Source organism: Hirundo rustica, chromosome 3, assembly GCF_015227805.2.
Source record: "Hirundo rustica isolate bHirRus1 chromosome 3, bHirRus1.pri.v3, whole genome shotgun sequence".
In the NCBI taxonomy this organism is placed as follows: domain Eukaryota; kingdom Metazoa; phylum Chordata; class Aves; order Passeriformes; family Hirundinidae; genus Hirundo; species Hirundo rustica.
Window position 1 is genome coordinate 33,596,108 of NC_053452.1, and position 16,903 is coordinate 33,613,010.

Consider the following 16,903-nt stretch of genomic DNA (forward strand, 5'->3'; position numbering starts at 1 on the left):
TAACACTAAGCTTACTTGAAATAAGTGATATGTTCTGTAATGAGTTTTGGACACTGACCAGCTTGCAAAGAGCAGTGGACAGAAAACAGAAGTTTTTTGTCACTTCAGGTCCAGTTTGTCAGGGAATTTGGGTACTTGATTTTATAATCTGGGCTACCGTGTGTGTTTCAAGCAGACAGTTACTGAAGAGTGTGCAGCTTGCTTAGCTAACTACAGGTGTTGGGATGCAGTCCTGCAGTCTTTACTGATGTCACAGCAAAGCAGATTTGCTGTCATGTCCTCATAAGGCATCTAAATGAAAAGTGCAAACCTTTAAAAGTGCTAATTTAAAGTGTGAAAATACATTTAATGCCCATCCTAGGAGTAATACTTTAGTCTCAGCCCAACCACCAGCCTGAACTCTGGGCTCTGGGCGCTGCCAGCACCAGTGCAAACATCAGAGCTTCTTCCGTGAACTCCAACTTCAGATACTCTGCAACCCTTTTATCTATTTCTTTTCCAGGTTACAGCAGCTTGACAAGCACTGCCAGGCCACTGCCCAGCAGTTAGTGGAGTTGCTCAACAAACAGAATCAGCTCTTCAAAGAGAAGCACCTGCTTACAGAAGAGGTGCAGTTTCTGCGCACACAGGTACTGTGCCAAAAGAAAAGAATGTCTATGGGGAATATTCTGCAGCTTTAGCAGAGAAAAAATCTGCCAGCACTCTGATTTCAACTGCTGGATTTTGTTGCTGTTGTTTTTTTTTAAATACAGCATTACCTTATAAAAAATAAAATAAAATTCATGCAGTTGGAAAGAGACAGGTAGCTGAACCTGACTCTTCACTTAAATCTAAATTAAATGAAAAAAGTGTTTTGAAGTGACAGTAAAAAAGCAGAAGTTATTCTCAGTGACAGTTCCTCACTTTCTTATCTGAAGATTTTTGTGTTGCTTTTTCAGAGAAAAGGGAAACCTGTTCTTTAACATCATTAAACAATAACTTGATGTTGATAATTGCTTAGAGGTTTTGCTGCCATTTGTCGGACTAAAGTCCTTCTATCACTTTGTGATTTTTTTTTCTCTTTATTTTTAAAAGTAATTTATCTTTTTTGCTGCTCAATGACCACTCGTGGTGAGACTCCTGGGACTGTCCTGTGCAGAGCCACTAGTTGAGCTTTGATGATCCCAGTGGGTCTCTTTCAACTCAAGATGTTCTTGTGATTCATGCACCCAGGTGTGAGATGGTGAATGTACAATGAATCTTGCCTGATCATTAATCACAGCACTGAGTGAGTGAACAGAATGAGGTTTTCAGTAAAACTATCAGATAATCAAACTCTAGGTTGAATTAGTGTATTCACTCAGTCACAAAGCAAATTACAATATTTCTAACTTTCAAACTCTTGAGTTTGCCTAGGATAGCTGGAGTTCGCTTAATCATGTAACTAAGGACTTTCAGTGTAGGAAATTTAGTTTAGTAGCACACCGAGCAGTAAACACAACGTGAAGTGGCTTAGAACTTGAAAGTACTTAAATCATACTATTTTTGTAGGCTTTTTATCTGTAGAAGTCAGTAAATGTTTAACCTAGGAGAATAAAATCCATACTTTGTTAAGCTCCTAATCATGTCCATGTGTTCAGTTTTACAGGACTTCCTGTTCTAGCAACACTCGGTGGCTTAGGACAGTGTAAGGTTATCAGCATGTAGTAACTACTGGCAAATTTTAGGGCAGCCATAGTGTTCTCTCTATAAGAGAGGTTAAGGAGGTGGTTGTTCCCAAAAGAAATTAAAAGTTTTGCTTTAAGAAAAGCACTCTTGGTAATGTGAACAGCTTTTACATGGTCCACAGGGATTTTGTTATTGATAATCTGTTTTATCTGGAAGTGATTGTGTTTTTATGGAGTTGGGCAGAAGTACAAAAATCATACAAAAGGGGAAAAAATCATTCAAATACTACACTTCTATCAAGACTTGACTGGCAAAAGCTGCCTTCTTTTTATGTTCATTACAAGTCAATTGTGCTCCAGAGGACACTTTTTGAGAACACTCAGAAAAGAAGAATTATATTAAAAATTATTACAAAATGAGCCCTAAAAATCTATTTGCAGCTATTTAAAGCAATGGTGGTTCTCTGGGAACTGTAATTCAGCCCGAAAGAGCTGCTTGGAATATCAGACAGTTGTTTTAAGGAAACTGAAGAACAGTTCACCATAAAGGGAAGCTCTTTGCAGAAAGATGCCTGTAGTTAGTATAGAAATAAATACTAAAACCAAACAATTGAAGAGTCAGGGTTGATCAAAGGTTGAAGTGACCTCATATTCCACATTTTACTGTATTGTCCAACAGTTCTCCTTCACAGTTAACCAAGTTTTTGGAGGTTCTTTGGAGGGGGGCAGTGGCATGGAGGGAGGTGGAAGCAACCAACCATTACCTAATCTTTTAAAGATGATGTAAAATAATGCTAACCTAAATGTGCTGTTGTATCTTGGAACACAAGCCTCCAGTAACTGCAGTTGCATATTTCAGGGGAAAAAATGGGATGCAGATCTCAAACAGGACACAGATGGAATGAAGTAAAAACCTGGATGGATAAAGAGAAATGAGAAGAAGTAGGTAATTTTTTTCTATATCCTATATATAGAGTTGGGGGTGGGAGAGGAAAGGAGAGCAAGACTAAAACTATCTGCAGATGTGAGTTGAATCTGGCAAACACTTAAAGACAAAAGGAAGAAGGAAGTGTTTGAAACATTTTTGGGTTTGAAACTGTCAAAGCTTTTTGTGCTTTGATTTTTTTTCCTATTTAAGCACTTAACATTTAAGGACAAGCACTCCCATAGTGAAGACAGGTTTGCCTAATAGAATTTTTTTAAAAAAAATCTTAAATATGTAAGTTGAAGGGAAAGGGGGATGTACAACTCTTAGCTAGGTGGGAACTTCTGAATCATCTCAGATTTAACCCAGGTACTTTTTGTGTGGATAGTCACTAGGTGTTTGCCTTTTGATTTGGAATGCTTAATTTTGTTGCTTCCAGTATTTTCTGTCTGAGGAAGCTTGAATCATCCCTATCCCTCTAGAAAGGCTGCAACTGTTTTTGTAATAAATCACAGCAGTTAGTGTCACATTGAAAGAAATATTTGTATTTCGAGTGGTGCTGTCCAAGTTACAGTAATGCAACATAGCTATAGCTGTTCCTATTGCCTTGTAAGATTTACTAAACTTCTAAAGTTTAAAGAATTTAAAATTGCATCATTTACTTGAATCTAGCTGACTTAGTCAACAAACCCTAACAAACCCTGAGCCTTGATACGATTTATTTTCAAAAGCCAGGTTACTTCCACTGTAGTTTTTATTTCTAGTGTTATGTGTTTGTTGTATGGGGGGAAGACAGCAGAAAGAAAAAAAAATCTCTTTTAAATTCAGCTACATTCATGTGTGTTGAGAGCCTGCTTTTCTTGAAAACTCATTTTCAAGAAAATGAGTAAGGAACTGTAAGGAAAATTCAGTGTTTTAAAGTGAAGGAAAAGAAATCATAAAAGTACCTGATCCTGCTGTACTGCTGCATTCCTTTAGAGGCCACATGAGCATATTCAGGCCCTGGTAATGAAATTTTAAATGGGATTTACACCTCCCATTTTGAAAGTTTTTTGAACACACAGGTTGGGAATTTCTACCTTTGAAAGTCTCTTGTATATTGGAACTCACCCTAAGGCAGGAGGATAAGAGATGCTTAATAGCCCTCCTTCACAGGCATGAAATACAGAATACTAAATAAATGTGCACAGAAAGCAAACAAACATCTAAACAGAGATTGCTGGAAACCTCAGCACTCCCCAGCAGGCACGAGTGTATTTGTGAGAGCTGGGATGCCTCTCTCGCAGGATCCGCCTCGGTGTCCTCAGTTTGACAGAAAGAAGTATTTGTGCCGGTGGATAATCCCTTCACAGACCCTGGCTGCCAGAAGGGGTTGCTGGCCAGCTGAGCCACTGAGAGCACAGACGGGCAGGATTTGGACCTTGAGGATTACTTCCAGCGAGGGCTGTCATCCTGTGCTGCTGCTCTGACTTCCCCGTGAAGATCTCCTCCTGCAAGCCAGCCCCTCCCTGGCCAGGAACCCGCACTCTCCCTGTGCTCTCCGTATGGCTGAGCCACTCAAGCTCTCCCCTCCCTCCTTACAGATGTCTTTGTCACAGTGAGCGTGTCTGTGAGCTGATCACCCTCCTTCTCAGAGGAAGTTACACTACACTCACCCGTGCCTGTGTTCCCGTCCTCGCCCGTCGCTCAGCGGGAGGCACTGTCAGAATTACAGCTGTTCTGGAGCAGAGGTTTTCTTTCCTTTCTTGTGTCAGCATAAATTTTCAGTGAGGTCCAGCAGTTAATGCAGCAGTGCTCCCAAGTGCCCTGTTTGCTTTTTATTTTTTATTATATATCACAGAAGGGGAGCCTTGTTTCCAGCAAACAGGTAGGTCATCCATCTCTGCTGCCAAAAGTGATTCTGAACCTTACAATGGCCCTCAACCTCAGGAGACCTGACGGTTGCTTTGGTTGTTGGGAGAGAGCTTTTGTTTTAGTGTAGTCTTAATGCACAAAGATGCTGCCTCTGCCAGGTGTTTGTAGCAGCCACACAGTCCACAGATGGGGGATGGTGGGTGTTGTCCCGGGGTTTTTTTAAGCAGATGAAAATCTGCGCTTCTGCTTGGATGGAGTTTAACCAGAAGTGATGCAAGTTAAACTGCGAGAGGAAGGGATAAAGATAGACCTCTGTTTGATGTCTGACTGCCCTGACATGAGGCTTCAAGTATTCAGCTCCTCAGTGCTTGCAAATCTGCAGCTGTGGGAGTCCCATACCTCCCGTCCAGTGTCTGGCTACTGGACAAAGCTGGGCACCAGCTGAGGAGTTGAGCCTGGCCCTCCTGAGAGTTCCACCTTGGGTTTTATAGCCATGCAAGGGAGGATTGAGGCACCGAAGCCACCTGCGTGCTTTCTAATCGAACAGGAAGTCAGTTGCTCTTCCCTCCTCCCAGTATAGCTGGCAGCAATAAAATAAACCAGTCAGGCATCTGTGGTTCCTCTCCTTCCAACTTGTAACTCTAATACCAACCACCCTGTTAAGGCAGATGCCACTGAGGTAAGGAGGGAGTGTCCAGAGGAACCTGGGCACCGTGTGCTGCAGAGTTCTTTGCACTGAAAATGAAAATATTCTTGGGAGGAGGAGAAACTAAGACAAGAAAGGCCCCTACCCCTGACTGCCCAGTAACCAACTTGTTTACCAATTACCTGAATGTGACAGTGACAGTTGTGCCCATTTTGTTAGAGAACAGCACACCTTAAATGACAGCTTTAATACTTGGGCCCTTGGACAGTAGGGTACAGAGACCGACAGGATCAGTGCTTGCTTTGTGAAGAGGTCCAGGCCAGGCTGGAATCAGGAGATTTGCCCACTTCATCAGTCAAGCTGAGGTTCTGCATCTCACAAAGCATTAACACTGGGTAACTGTGGTGTGGAAAGACACAACAGAAATTTCCAGGGGACTTCTTCAGGAGTTGAGTGTTTGGGGTCCTTTTAAGCTTCTGCCCATATTCTAATGTTGAGGGTCCCTGCAGCACAGAGTAGGTTTCCTCTGGTTGTCACTACCCAGGCACTGACATGGAATTTATGCCCCAAGGCTTTCCATTGCCATAAATCCTTGCACTGGTCACAGATACAACTGTATCAGTTGGTGCTGGTGCATGTATTTTGGGGGAGAAATGTTACCATGTTACTGTTTTTAATTCTTTAAGGACCTGCAGCTTCATGAATTTTCTTTAATTCAGCCTAACCAACCGAGGCGGGGGAAGGACAAAAAACAAAACCCTTCAGTCTTCTAATGCAAAACCAGCCAAAGTAGAAAGTTTATTTTTATTTCTGAGGTCATGTACATCTCTTAAATTCAATTTTTAGCACTGCAGTGGCTTAATTCGAGGTAGCTCCCCCAGCTCCAAATAGTTTGATGTCTTGCTCAATTCAGTCCTTAAGTGCTACCGAGGAAGCACAAACAACAGCTATGCAAGAGCTTCAAAACTGCGAATTAGCCTTCCCACCAGAGGTTTCCTACCGGCACCAAGGCAACAGTTTCCTGTTTTCCTACAGCTGCCCACCCCAGACACACGCTGAACGCTGCACAGTAATCACCCTCTGGCAAAACCCTGCCATCTTCTTCTTGGAAGGGAGAAGGGGCAGGATCTTAGACGTGCCCCAAAACAAGAGCTCACTTATTTACTGCTAAACAGGCGCCATGTCAAAAGCTCATGGAGATCCTGTTTTTTAGAAATCAGTTATCTCTTGTTCTTGCTACCTGTAAGACTTCTGAGCTTAGAAAGAGGTGAGGACAGCAGGCCCACAGGAAATGCAGGCTTTGAAACTGTACTTGTTTACTCTGCCTTACTGCAGTCTTAACCAGTTTTTATTTCTCTTCTAAGAACTTGCCTGCAGGCTGACGTGACACAAATGAGAAACACAGGCACTGCCATACAGACTACCCATCTCTTCCTTTTATCTTTCAGGTCTGCTCAGCACCTGGCTGAAACTTGTCTGAGGCTCACCCAAAGACACCTCTGCAGAAAACAGGCACACTTGCTAGCTCATTTCAGCTGGTTTCTATTTGGTTTTAACTACAGAATCACAAATATTTTGAAGCCTTACCAGCCTACCAAACTTTCTAGGATGACAGCCGAGACTTTTCTGAAAAGACCAGGCTTGCAAGCCAGTTTTAATAGCTATTACATGGTGTGTATGTCAATAATTTGTACAATTTTTATAAAATGTTTTTATCTATTTTCATAATTGAACATACATCTCTATATTATTTACAGGCTGAAATATCAATAAACCTAATAGGATCACTAGGTTCCTTGTTCTGTCCTTCTGAATTCAAGGGAAAGCATGTGCAGGGGAGGAGGGAGAAGGGGGCTGTTTGCAAGTGCTGCACATGTACACTGCCCTCCTTTTTACAAACTCAGTACCAGAATATACCTGGGAACTTTATTCAACAGGATATTTTTCACTTTTATATAAAAAGTGAGAGCTCCGACAACTACTTACTAATAGAAAAGCGTTAAGATTGAGAAATATTCCATCTAATGTGGAGGAATTTCCATGTGTCAGGTTCCTCTTTAAAACATTCACTGAGCAAGGCCTTTAAGAGAAAGGAGCCCTTGCAGAGGAGCCACAACAAGAGGTGCTGGGCTCCAAGCTGAGGTGGTGAAACTGGACTTTTCCACCAGCATGTATTCAGGGCACCAGCTGAACTTGGCTTCAAATTACTGAACTCAGAATATGTGGAGGGCTTTTTTTCTGGTTAATTGTGCACTCATGTTTTTCAAGGTTACTTTTCAAATACCCAACTGTTTGAGAAAGAATTTATCAGAGGATTTTGCTATCTAGTGTAGGATAAGCTACACACAGAAAAGTTTCTACATCTATTTTTTTCAATGTAGTTGATAAAGGGGGTGAAAAAAGCACAAAGAACAGTTCCCCAGCGATAAAGCTACTTCAGCCAGCATGAACACGGAAAACATAACAAAAATAAGAGTAACAACACATGCAATAAATTACTATTGGGTGTGGAACACAATCCTTCTTTCTCTTATATTTTAAGAATTATTAGTGGTACAGCCCTAACATCAAAGTGATTTTTCCTCCCTATTTCAATTTCCTGCCATATAAAACTGCCAAACACATCTGAATGCCTCCCTGAACAGCTTCACGGATATGACACTGAGCGTGCTGAGAAAGGCCTCAGGTCTTTAGGGAAAAGAAAAAGCTGCTGAAAGAAAGCCCTCTCTAGTCAAACTCGGGGTTTTTCACAGTAATCAAGCTGACAGCTTTTTAAGTGTCACTACTTTATCGATGGTTACACAGTTAAGAATATACATTTATAAATGTAGGAAAAAGCAAACTTCAACATTTTTTTTTTATTATTCCACAGCATAAGTCTGGTTTAAATAGGAGACAGTGCCTATAGGCTACATGTGCAAAGGAACTCAGGCACCTTTTCCTGACACTTAGGCTTCACTGAGACCCTGGAGCACAGTGGGGCCCTCAACCTTTCTGGACTTGCCTCACCTACCAGGTGGCTTCTGGTGGCCACATGCAGGGCCCCACTGCCAACCACCCACGTGCATGTACGAGTCTGATTTCAACAAAGGGTCCTGGGCTGCCAGTATAGATACTTTGAAGTAGGTTTTTCATACTCATCCCAGCATAGGTGCAACTACTGTGTTGCTGGGAGTCTACAAGGAATAACTTCCCCTGCAGCAGTTACTCTACTTTGTAGCAATTAGAAAGTCACTACAGCAGCAGGCCTACCTGTCTCATATCCCTCCTCACCTTCCCCTGCTTCTACTTAAGCACTAAATGCTTGGTTTGACAAAGCTTACAAGTATCAGACCTGATGATCAAATCCAGGTCAGCACACAAAGCGTGATTCCACAATACGGGATGCAGCCAGACCAGAGAGTCCTGGTCACTGACTGGTGGGTGGCTGTATCCACGATGTTCTTTCGTATTACAAGGTGGGGGAGGAAAAAAAAGGAGGAAAAGAAAAAAGAAAAAAAAAACCTGAGACCTGGATGAAGCACCTCTATTCCTGAGAAGCATTCACATCAGAGAACAGAAAACCGTGAGAAAACCCGGATGACGGACTGCTTTAGGGACACTCAGCCCTCCAGATTGGCTGGTGCAAACAGCCCTGGACCAGCCCGTGAGCTTCAAAGAGTCCCATTCTGCAGTGCCCTGCAAATCCCACCTTCCCTTTCTTCCCTCTCTTTGCCCAAACATCGCCTAGCTGTGGGATATGAGGCCAAGAATTTCATCAGCTGAAAATCACTTAAATGGTGGATGTTCTGATAGGAGCGTATCTTCAAAAGTATAACCCAAATTTACTTTTATAAGTGACATACATCTCATAGAGTTAACAGGAAACACCTGTATGGAAACAGCCTCGGTCCAAAGCACAGATACATTTTGCTTAGTCATAAAAACTTTTTTTTTTTTTTTTGACAATACTGTAACTTTATCATTTACAAGCTGAAACTGTTCACCCAGTATCTGCAATATGTCACAGCGAGTTACAGTTATCACTAGGACTTCACAGCAAATAAAACTTGTAACTAAACATGCACAGATCATTATATATACAGTGATAAAAAAATAATGATGTACATTTTCTTGTAAGAAGAAATTAAGTAAATTTTTTGTGCATTTCAGGATTGAAACATCTAACCTATATAAAATTACTTTAAAATATGAAGTAAATATTTAACCCAAAACTTGAGAAATCTTTTTTAATCTGCAATATAGCCTTCTCATTTCCATTTTTCTTTCTCTGACACAAAACAACTTAAGAATTTTATCCTCTAAGATATTTAATAGTAATGTGCAGATATAAAAAAATACGTCCTCTGTGGCAAGCTTGAACATATATATATATATATATTTACAATCCTCCAGAACAAATTAGCATTAAAAAACACAGAAGTAGCAGATTGACATAGTGCTTTATTTAAGCTGTCTGTACGAAGGAAAATAATGTGCATCCCTATCATATATGTGTAAAAATACTAAGGATGTACAGTGTACAAAAACAGTTTCTTGTAGTTATTTCACATCCTTGTGGGTCATATACTTAAGGAAATAAAGAGTTTAAGTATGACCAACAGTAATACGATTTCTTGGGTTTGTAGTCGTGTCTGCTTAATATCCTTAACCATATGACTAGATCTTGCATGGATCTAATGAAAGAACTAGCAAGGTCAAGAAATGTCACAAACTCTAAAGCTACAGGGAGGTAATTCAATTACCAATTTAGAGGTTTTTATTTAAATAAATACTTTACATTTCATGCTTGCCTGTAATGCACTACCAGGAGCAAGATAAGGAAATTCTACTGTAGACAGTACAAACAGTAGCAGCAAAGTGTGTACATTGAGGTGTAATATATAGACCCTGCAGTTAGTAAGGAAAGACCTTACTTTTGTACTCTAGGAGAAGCACATGGCCCCTGCAAGAACAGTCAGCTTTAAGAAGCCGCAAGTAAAGATGGAAAAAAAAGGTAAAACGATACTGGAATAAATGTTCTTTAAGCAACAGGAATGTACTGGAAGATGGATTAGTGTGGAAAGCGAAGCTGTGTGCAAAACTGCCAAAATCCAAACAGAAATGACCTATTTCCTCCGAGATGGCTGCAGTATAAGAGGGCATACTGTATGTCATGGAAGTCAGTACAAGCTGGAGTCAAGGTCTGAAATGTACTGTGCTCGGAAGGCTCACCAAGACAACCAGCCACCACCTCCTGTCCAAATCCAACCACAACTGCAGACAGCAAAAGAAGAGCTCCAAAAGTTTCTTTCAGCACTGCTTGTCCATTTCTCTGTCATCTAACACCGGTAAGACAGAATCCCCCAGGCCTGGGCAGCACAAGGTGGCTGCTGACTCTGCATCATAAACTGGATCACTGACCTTTCAGAAGGCAGACAATGCAATGCAAAGTGATGTCTTAAAAGGTTTTCAAAGTTCACTGCCAGGCCCTTCCTGCAAACGACACACTAACTGGCTACACAACGGAGAGCAAAGCACAGGGTGTCACTGCCACCAGGAGCCTTTGGCCAGAGCCACAGCCAGTGGGCCACTGGCTGCAGATACCCTTTGCCAAGAAACTTATTGCTATTACAAGCTGAAAACACAGGGGAGAAAACACAGGCACGTAACACAGATTTTGAATCACTGTAGTTTCAGTCTGTGAGTACGAGACCTTCGCAGAGAACGAATTAATGCCCGTCTGTTAAGTACTTGGTTATTTCACTCACTCACTCACTGTGCCAGTGTAGACACCTCTACATCACCAGTCCAGGACAGACCTGCAAGACATTTGCTGCTCTCCTCTCTCTCTGCACAGGGACAACATCTACGCGCCTTTAGTGTTACAGGGTGACACAGTGAAATCCTATGCAGTTAGAATATACATCATGATATATTTCTATCTGATTATCCATCCATTACTAAAGATAAAACACAAAACATGAAAAATTGTCTAAATTACTCTGCGTCTTTAGCTGCCTCGCTAAAATGCCCATCTACCCCTTGACCATCCCAGCACATGCACTGCCAGCAGTGGGCTTCATGCTTGGGCACTCAACTTTCCACATCAAGAGGCTAAGGCATCTGTGTAGGAACATCTCTCCTCTCAGACTCATCTACTCACTCACACAACGCAAACAGGAATACTCTGCAATATCACAGTCTTTGTGGGAGCTAACAAGAGCTGAACGCAGAGATACTCCCAATGACAATCCCACGGAGTCGGGGGTTCCCGATGTCGCCTGCAAGGGTGTGCACGCTCTGTCGCTGCGCCGCATCACGCCCCAACTCCTAGCACCAAAGGGTTTATTATTAAGATTATCATTGCTGAAGATCAAAGCTAAAGTTTATGCACATGTTCTGTTAGATACAGATCTTCAGAAATTGAAAGACGTTTCCCTATCAGCGGAGCAGTTGTTGTGATGTTTGAAATTCAGTCAATCAGGTACCACGGTTACTCATAACCTGCTGGGTTTCGGGACTCTTTTGGTGAGGGCAAATATTCCTTGAGAATGGCTGATCCCAGAAATTTACTATTTTAATTGTTAAAATAAAGTGCTTTTCTTGTAATCACTGTGGTCTTGTTGTTCAAATGCAATTCCTTCATCTAGAACAGACATTTTCTCTTGTGCTGTCAGTCTCTTACATTATGTTTATCCTAAACGGAGCACAAGATGTAGCTTTTTTTGTCTGTTCACTTTTAACCCTTTGGCACGAGGTTGGAAATCCCCACCTCCACTGCCAAACTGTTAAAAGACAGTATTTCATTCACAAAAATCTGGTTCTAAGCAGTATGTACAATTTCAGAACCTTGTTAAAATTTCCACATGGGAGAAAAGTGCATTATTCCCTTCAGCTTGTACAGTCCTTCCATATATTACAAAATTAACTGCTATAAGCCTGTTCTAAGATGTAGCAGCATTTGCAAACATGACACATACAAACCTTATCTCTAAAAATAAATACTACTGCAGTATAACAAAAACAAAAAAACAAAGCAAACAAAAAAAAAAAAAAAAACCAACAACACACAGAGTTAAACACCTGGAGAGGAAGCTAATTCACAAACTCAGAATAAAACAAGTAAGGCAAACACCTGTTTACCTTGGTGCACACATTTTGGTGAAAAGCAATACCATTATGCCTGTCTACATTCTTCAGCCATCAGAGGTGATGCATATAATGAAAGAGAAAAGCATGAAAAAGATGTTATCTGGTGCAAATTATAAAACCCCTTGAACAACTTCAACTGCTGCTTTTATGCCTTCATTTCTTGCATGTATAATGTTTGATTCTCCATGATTGCACATGAACCTGGAAGTTCTAAGTGGCAGGCTGGGTGAGCCCAGCCCTTCTGCTTCTTCTGTAGTATCCAACAGTAATTAAAAAATAATATATATATATATATTTATATATATCAACAGTTTAAGTCCTTCTCTCAAACATTTCCCATACAAATTCCAGCCAGATGTTAATGACAGAGACCTGCTTCAAGTAATGATATGCCTAACAGAAACCTTGCCTATGTACATCACCACCTCTACATCTCCTCATTCTAACCAGCACAAACAGATGCAAGAAAATGTTATCGCCTAGTCTGTTTAGACTAATTACAATTTTGATTCATCTTCTGGAAGAAGATTAGCTGGACCAACACGGCTTTTGTTTAGCCTCCACTGTGCGGAAAAATAGATGACTACTTGTTCACAAAGTGTACAGTGCTGAAGTCAAGTCATCTACCTTCAAAGAAACTGTTAGTAACTTCTTGACGTTGCTATTATACCGAGACTGTGGGCAGCAGCAACAGCAGGAGAGCGGAGTAGAGAGAATCTCATACGTCATGCAAAACCAGAACGGATTTTAGGTAGGTTTGGGAAAGAAACTTGTTCAATTTGGAATGGTCTCTGAAAGTGCCCCTGCTATCATAGTAGTATCTAGTACTGGTGGTGATGTTCAGGAATCATTTTCACTGATAAACCTAAGATGACAGTGAAGCAGCAGAACAAAAAGGTTATTCTCGTCCACTTGCAGAGTAGGAAAACTGGGGGAAATGCGGCCGCCTCTCATTGTCCATGCAGTCCATACCATCCTCGTCATCTGTGTTAAGGAAGAAGTTCAAAACATCAGTATATTTGCAATAAAATTTTATTATTCACTTGATAGGCAGTACATCTTTCAGAATATAATGCTGAGGTTGAAGGCTCAAATTAAAGTAAGACTTCAGTTAAGCACATAAGCTTATGTTTACACAGCAGAACGATACTTACTGAAATGATAGCATGGCCAAAAGTCACAATTTATTTCAGGCTGATTGTTTGGTTCATTTTATTCTATCATCTGAGAACTTCAATCACAACTACCCCTTCTAGGCTAATCCAAACATGCCAGGACACCCAGCCTCTGGCAGCGCAGAAGCCGAGTGCCAATTGAGGCAGCCAGTTTCCATCATTTCTTGAGCTGAGCTCAGGAAATTATAGTCTTACTGTACATTTAGTTAAATATTCCTCCATTTCAAAGGGAGTTAAAAGGAAAAGCAGCTACAAAATGGACATATCGTACAGGTACTCTGTGTTTCAATTCTTAGGTATTATTTTTAGTAAATTACTTATTTTTACAGTATTTGCTGGGATCAGAAGAAATATGGAATAAGCCAAATTCATAAATATTTTTATTTACATAATTCCTCCAGTGCCAATGGAAAGCAGGCACCAGATGTTACCTAACTCTGAGAATTTGGATGTACATTCTCACATGGCTTTTTAACAGTGCTTATTCTTAAAGACTCCTGCTGAGACTGTTAGTCTAACAATATATTTATATGCAGCCTTTCAAAATTTTGTGTCTTTTTTATCTTCATATAATCTACACATAAAACCTAGAGTTAATCCTGGTCTAATATTGAACCAACAGAACCTAAATTAATCCAAATTTTAGTTAAATTTGTTCAAGTTACAAAGACAAAGAAATTCTTATCAACATAGACAGGAGAAGAAAGGGTTCTTTTTTCCACAGCAGAAAGACTTAAAATCAGTTAAATTAAGGACTTAGAGCAACATGGTCTAGTGGAAGGTGTCCCTGCCCAAGGCAGGGGGATTGGAACCAGATGAACTTTACGGTCCCTTCCAATCCAAACTACTCTATGCTTCTATGATTGTATTCAAACACCAAAAATGCAAAATCCAGAAAATACTCTAGATCTATATATGAACAGAAAACTGCAGCTAACCTGGGAATTCTAAAATGTCAGAAAATTAGCTTGCTTTATGAAAGGGTAAGCAACCATAACTAAGGCTTTATTGTCTACTTTAGTGATCCTTCTTCCTCAGCCTACAAAATAAAGAAACAAACAAACCCCTCAAATATACCCATTTAGAAAGAAAATTCTTTAAGAACTCAGGAACAAGATCTTAACTGCTCTGGCTTATTAAGTAACTGTAAAGCCCTGGCTAGGCTGGTCAGATCATGATTCTTATGTGTAACACAACATGACAAAAACACAAATCATGGTAAAATCACATCCACTTCAATAAAGAAATTTTGCAAGGTCCAGAGTCCAATGGTTACATCCACATTAACACCTTCTTTAAGAGCCCTGCTGATGCACAGGACTTGATAGGAAATTTGATTTTCAAGTAATTCCTTTTTTTTTTCCAAGGTATTGCCTTCAAAGTATTTCAAAATATGCCCATCTTACTGAAGCTGCACAGCCCACTGAAGCCACCAGCACTGTCCACATGCTAAAAGAAATGTTCCAATTACTTTGCTGAACTGGGACCTTGACTGCCAACCAGTAACACTTGAAGCTGGTGTCTTCTCTTATTTGAAAAGAAACAAAACCCCAAATCAACAAACAAATGAAAAAACTCCAAACAAAATCAACAGAAAAAAGCCCACACCAAAAATGCCCCCAAAACCCAACCCAGAGTTATCTAATATTCTAAGCTTTGTAACTACTGCATCTTAAAAATAAAGCTGTCATTGAGAGTTACTCTTACACACTTCCATACTAAGACTTCTACTAGTAACAGTGAGACCAGCTTTTCTATTCAAACACAAAAAAACTTACACACTGCTATATTTAAAACAATATTGTTACATCATGCTTATGCATCATTTCTGACTTACATTTTTCAGGTGGTGTTATTGTAATAGTCTGAGCTGTAAATTCTTCATCAAAATACCTGGTGTCTGTCTCAGATGTCACTTGAGGTTTAAAAGGAGGTACAAGCTGAAAGGCACCAAGAAACAAACAAAAAATTACTAAACCTCAAATCAGGCAAATTAGCATCAGGAAAACAAGTAAGTTCTCTTTCCCTGCACCCCAGATCAAGCAAGTAGGTCTGTGGAGAGGCAGCTGAGTCTCTGACTTCCAGTATGAGGTAGAACCCATTTGAGTCAAAAATACCAGTTCAGAATCCAGTCAATAGCACAACAAAGCTAAATTCCAAGTATCACTCTCACATGACTTGCAGATAAATTGAGCTGCATGAAGATAATTACCTAGAAACTATTCAGGCCAATTTAATTACCCACATAGCTGTCAGGCAAAAGCATCTCTAGATACTTCAACACAACTGGGTGGTATAAACAGCTAAGAAGAAAAAGACTACAGAGCATAATAAGCATGGTTTGGAGTTTTTCTTTTCAGTGGGAAGGAATCTTTGCCGTTGAAAGGAATTGTGTGATATGAAAATTCATTTTTCATTTGAAAAAAGGCAGTTCACCCTTAAGGGAGTTGCTGTATCTAAACCTGCTACTGCTTTCACAGCACAGTGTGGGATTTCCCAACAGCAAATCACTAGTAGCCACTCAGCCTGCAGGCAGGACTCCCTTGCCCCTCTTTTGAAGCAGCTTCACTATCCACCTTCTCCACCAAAAGAACTGCCAATGAATCTTTACTGGAAGGCACACTGAGTATGGAATATCACATTGCATTCTGCCAGCCCAAAAACAATACAGCAGTTTTGTATGGATGACACTGCAAATTGTGTGTGGGTGTGGTGTGACAATGTTCTCCTAGGAGCCCTTTGGTGCTATCTCCTCATATGCAATGTAAAAGACACCCTGAGAATAAGTGCAATTGATTTTCCTTTCAATACAACAGGCTATATCCTGGTTCACTGATATCACCTTGAGTGGGGTTTTCACCGGTTTCACATTCTCTCTCCTCAACTCCAGAACACTAACACCAAACAATTAACTTGGTCATTTGCCTCACAGCGAAGAAGGAGGAACTGCTGCTAACTCCCTCCTTTTCCCAAGTTCTAGGTGCTATATTCACAGATGTACATGAACTGTACATACTAAGGGACTGATTTCATCTGATCCAGATCTTCAGTAACAGTGCAAGCAATTATTAAGCAAAACGAAATCTATCACTTCATATACTTGACAGAGTACAATAAATCTGATTGATACTTTTACAAAACTAAGTTCAGCTTTCCTTTACATTGTCCTGAATGGAAAATGTACAACAGCAGAGACGTATTTTGAAGTAAAAGTTTGGGGCACTGTAGAATACATGCTTAAGGAGCTAACATGTATAAACACAACATCAGAAGAATCTTCCAGGTATAAATCAAGTTACATCCAATGTTTATAAAGAAAGTATTCTATTTTATTGCACAGATTCCTTCACTTTTTGAAAATTATTTCTATATGCATCCAGGCTATCCCAAACAATTCTGCACTATTAAAGCAGATTTCCAAAGTTGTACATCTCTCCAGCAATGCAGCCACACAATTCCTAAAAACAGACTTATTCCAGAGCAACATCCCACATTGCCATTTTATTCTCATTTTTCTATCTGA

At 40.3% G+C, this 16,903-nt stretch overlaps 2 protein-coding genes across 10 annotated transcripts in view; one reads left to right on the plus strand and one right to left on the minus strand.

Annotated features, from left to right (window-relative positions):
- Positions 1 to 6,654, plus strand: part of SDCCAG8 (SHH signaling and ciliogenesis regulator SDCCAG8) — a 104,803-nt gene extending 98,149 nt beyond the window's left edge. For 3 of the 5 annotated variants that reach the window (XM_040057616.2, XM_040057612.2, XM_040057617.2), the window contains 3 exons: positions 503 to 629; positions 2,506 to 2,588; positions 6,520 to 6,654. In XM_040057616.2, coding sequence (XP_039913550.1) covers positions 503 to 629; positions 2,506 to 2,556 — 178 coding nt within the window. In that variant the 3' untranslated portion in view covers positions 2,557 to 2,588; positions 6,520 to 6,654. Of the gene's footprint in view, positions 1 to 502; positions 630 to 2,505; positions 2,593 to 3,857; positions 4,308 to 6,519 lie in introns of those variants that run through there. The other 2 variants (XM_040057614.2, XM_040057613.2) reach the window with 2 other exon arrangements.
- AKT3 (AKT serine/threonine kinase 3) overlaps positions 5,837 to 16,903 on the minus strand; it is a 154,013-nt gene continuing 142,946 nt past the window's right edge. For all 5 annotated transcript variants that reach the window (XM_040057628.1, XM_040057624.2, XM_040057623.2 and 2 more), the window contains exons 13-14: positions 15,218 to 15,320; positions 5,837 to 13,189 (exon numbers count right to left, since the gene is read on the minus strand). In XM_040057628.1, coding sequence (XP_039913562.1) covers positions 13,104 to 13,189; positions 15,218 to 15,320 — 189 coding nt within the window. In that variant the 3' untranslated portion in view covers positions 5,837 to 13,103. The remainder of the gene's footprint in view (positions 13,190 to 15,217; positions 15,321 to 16,903) is intronic.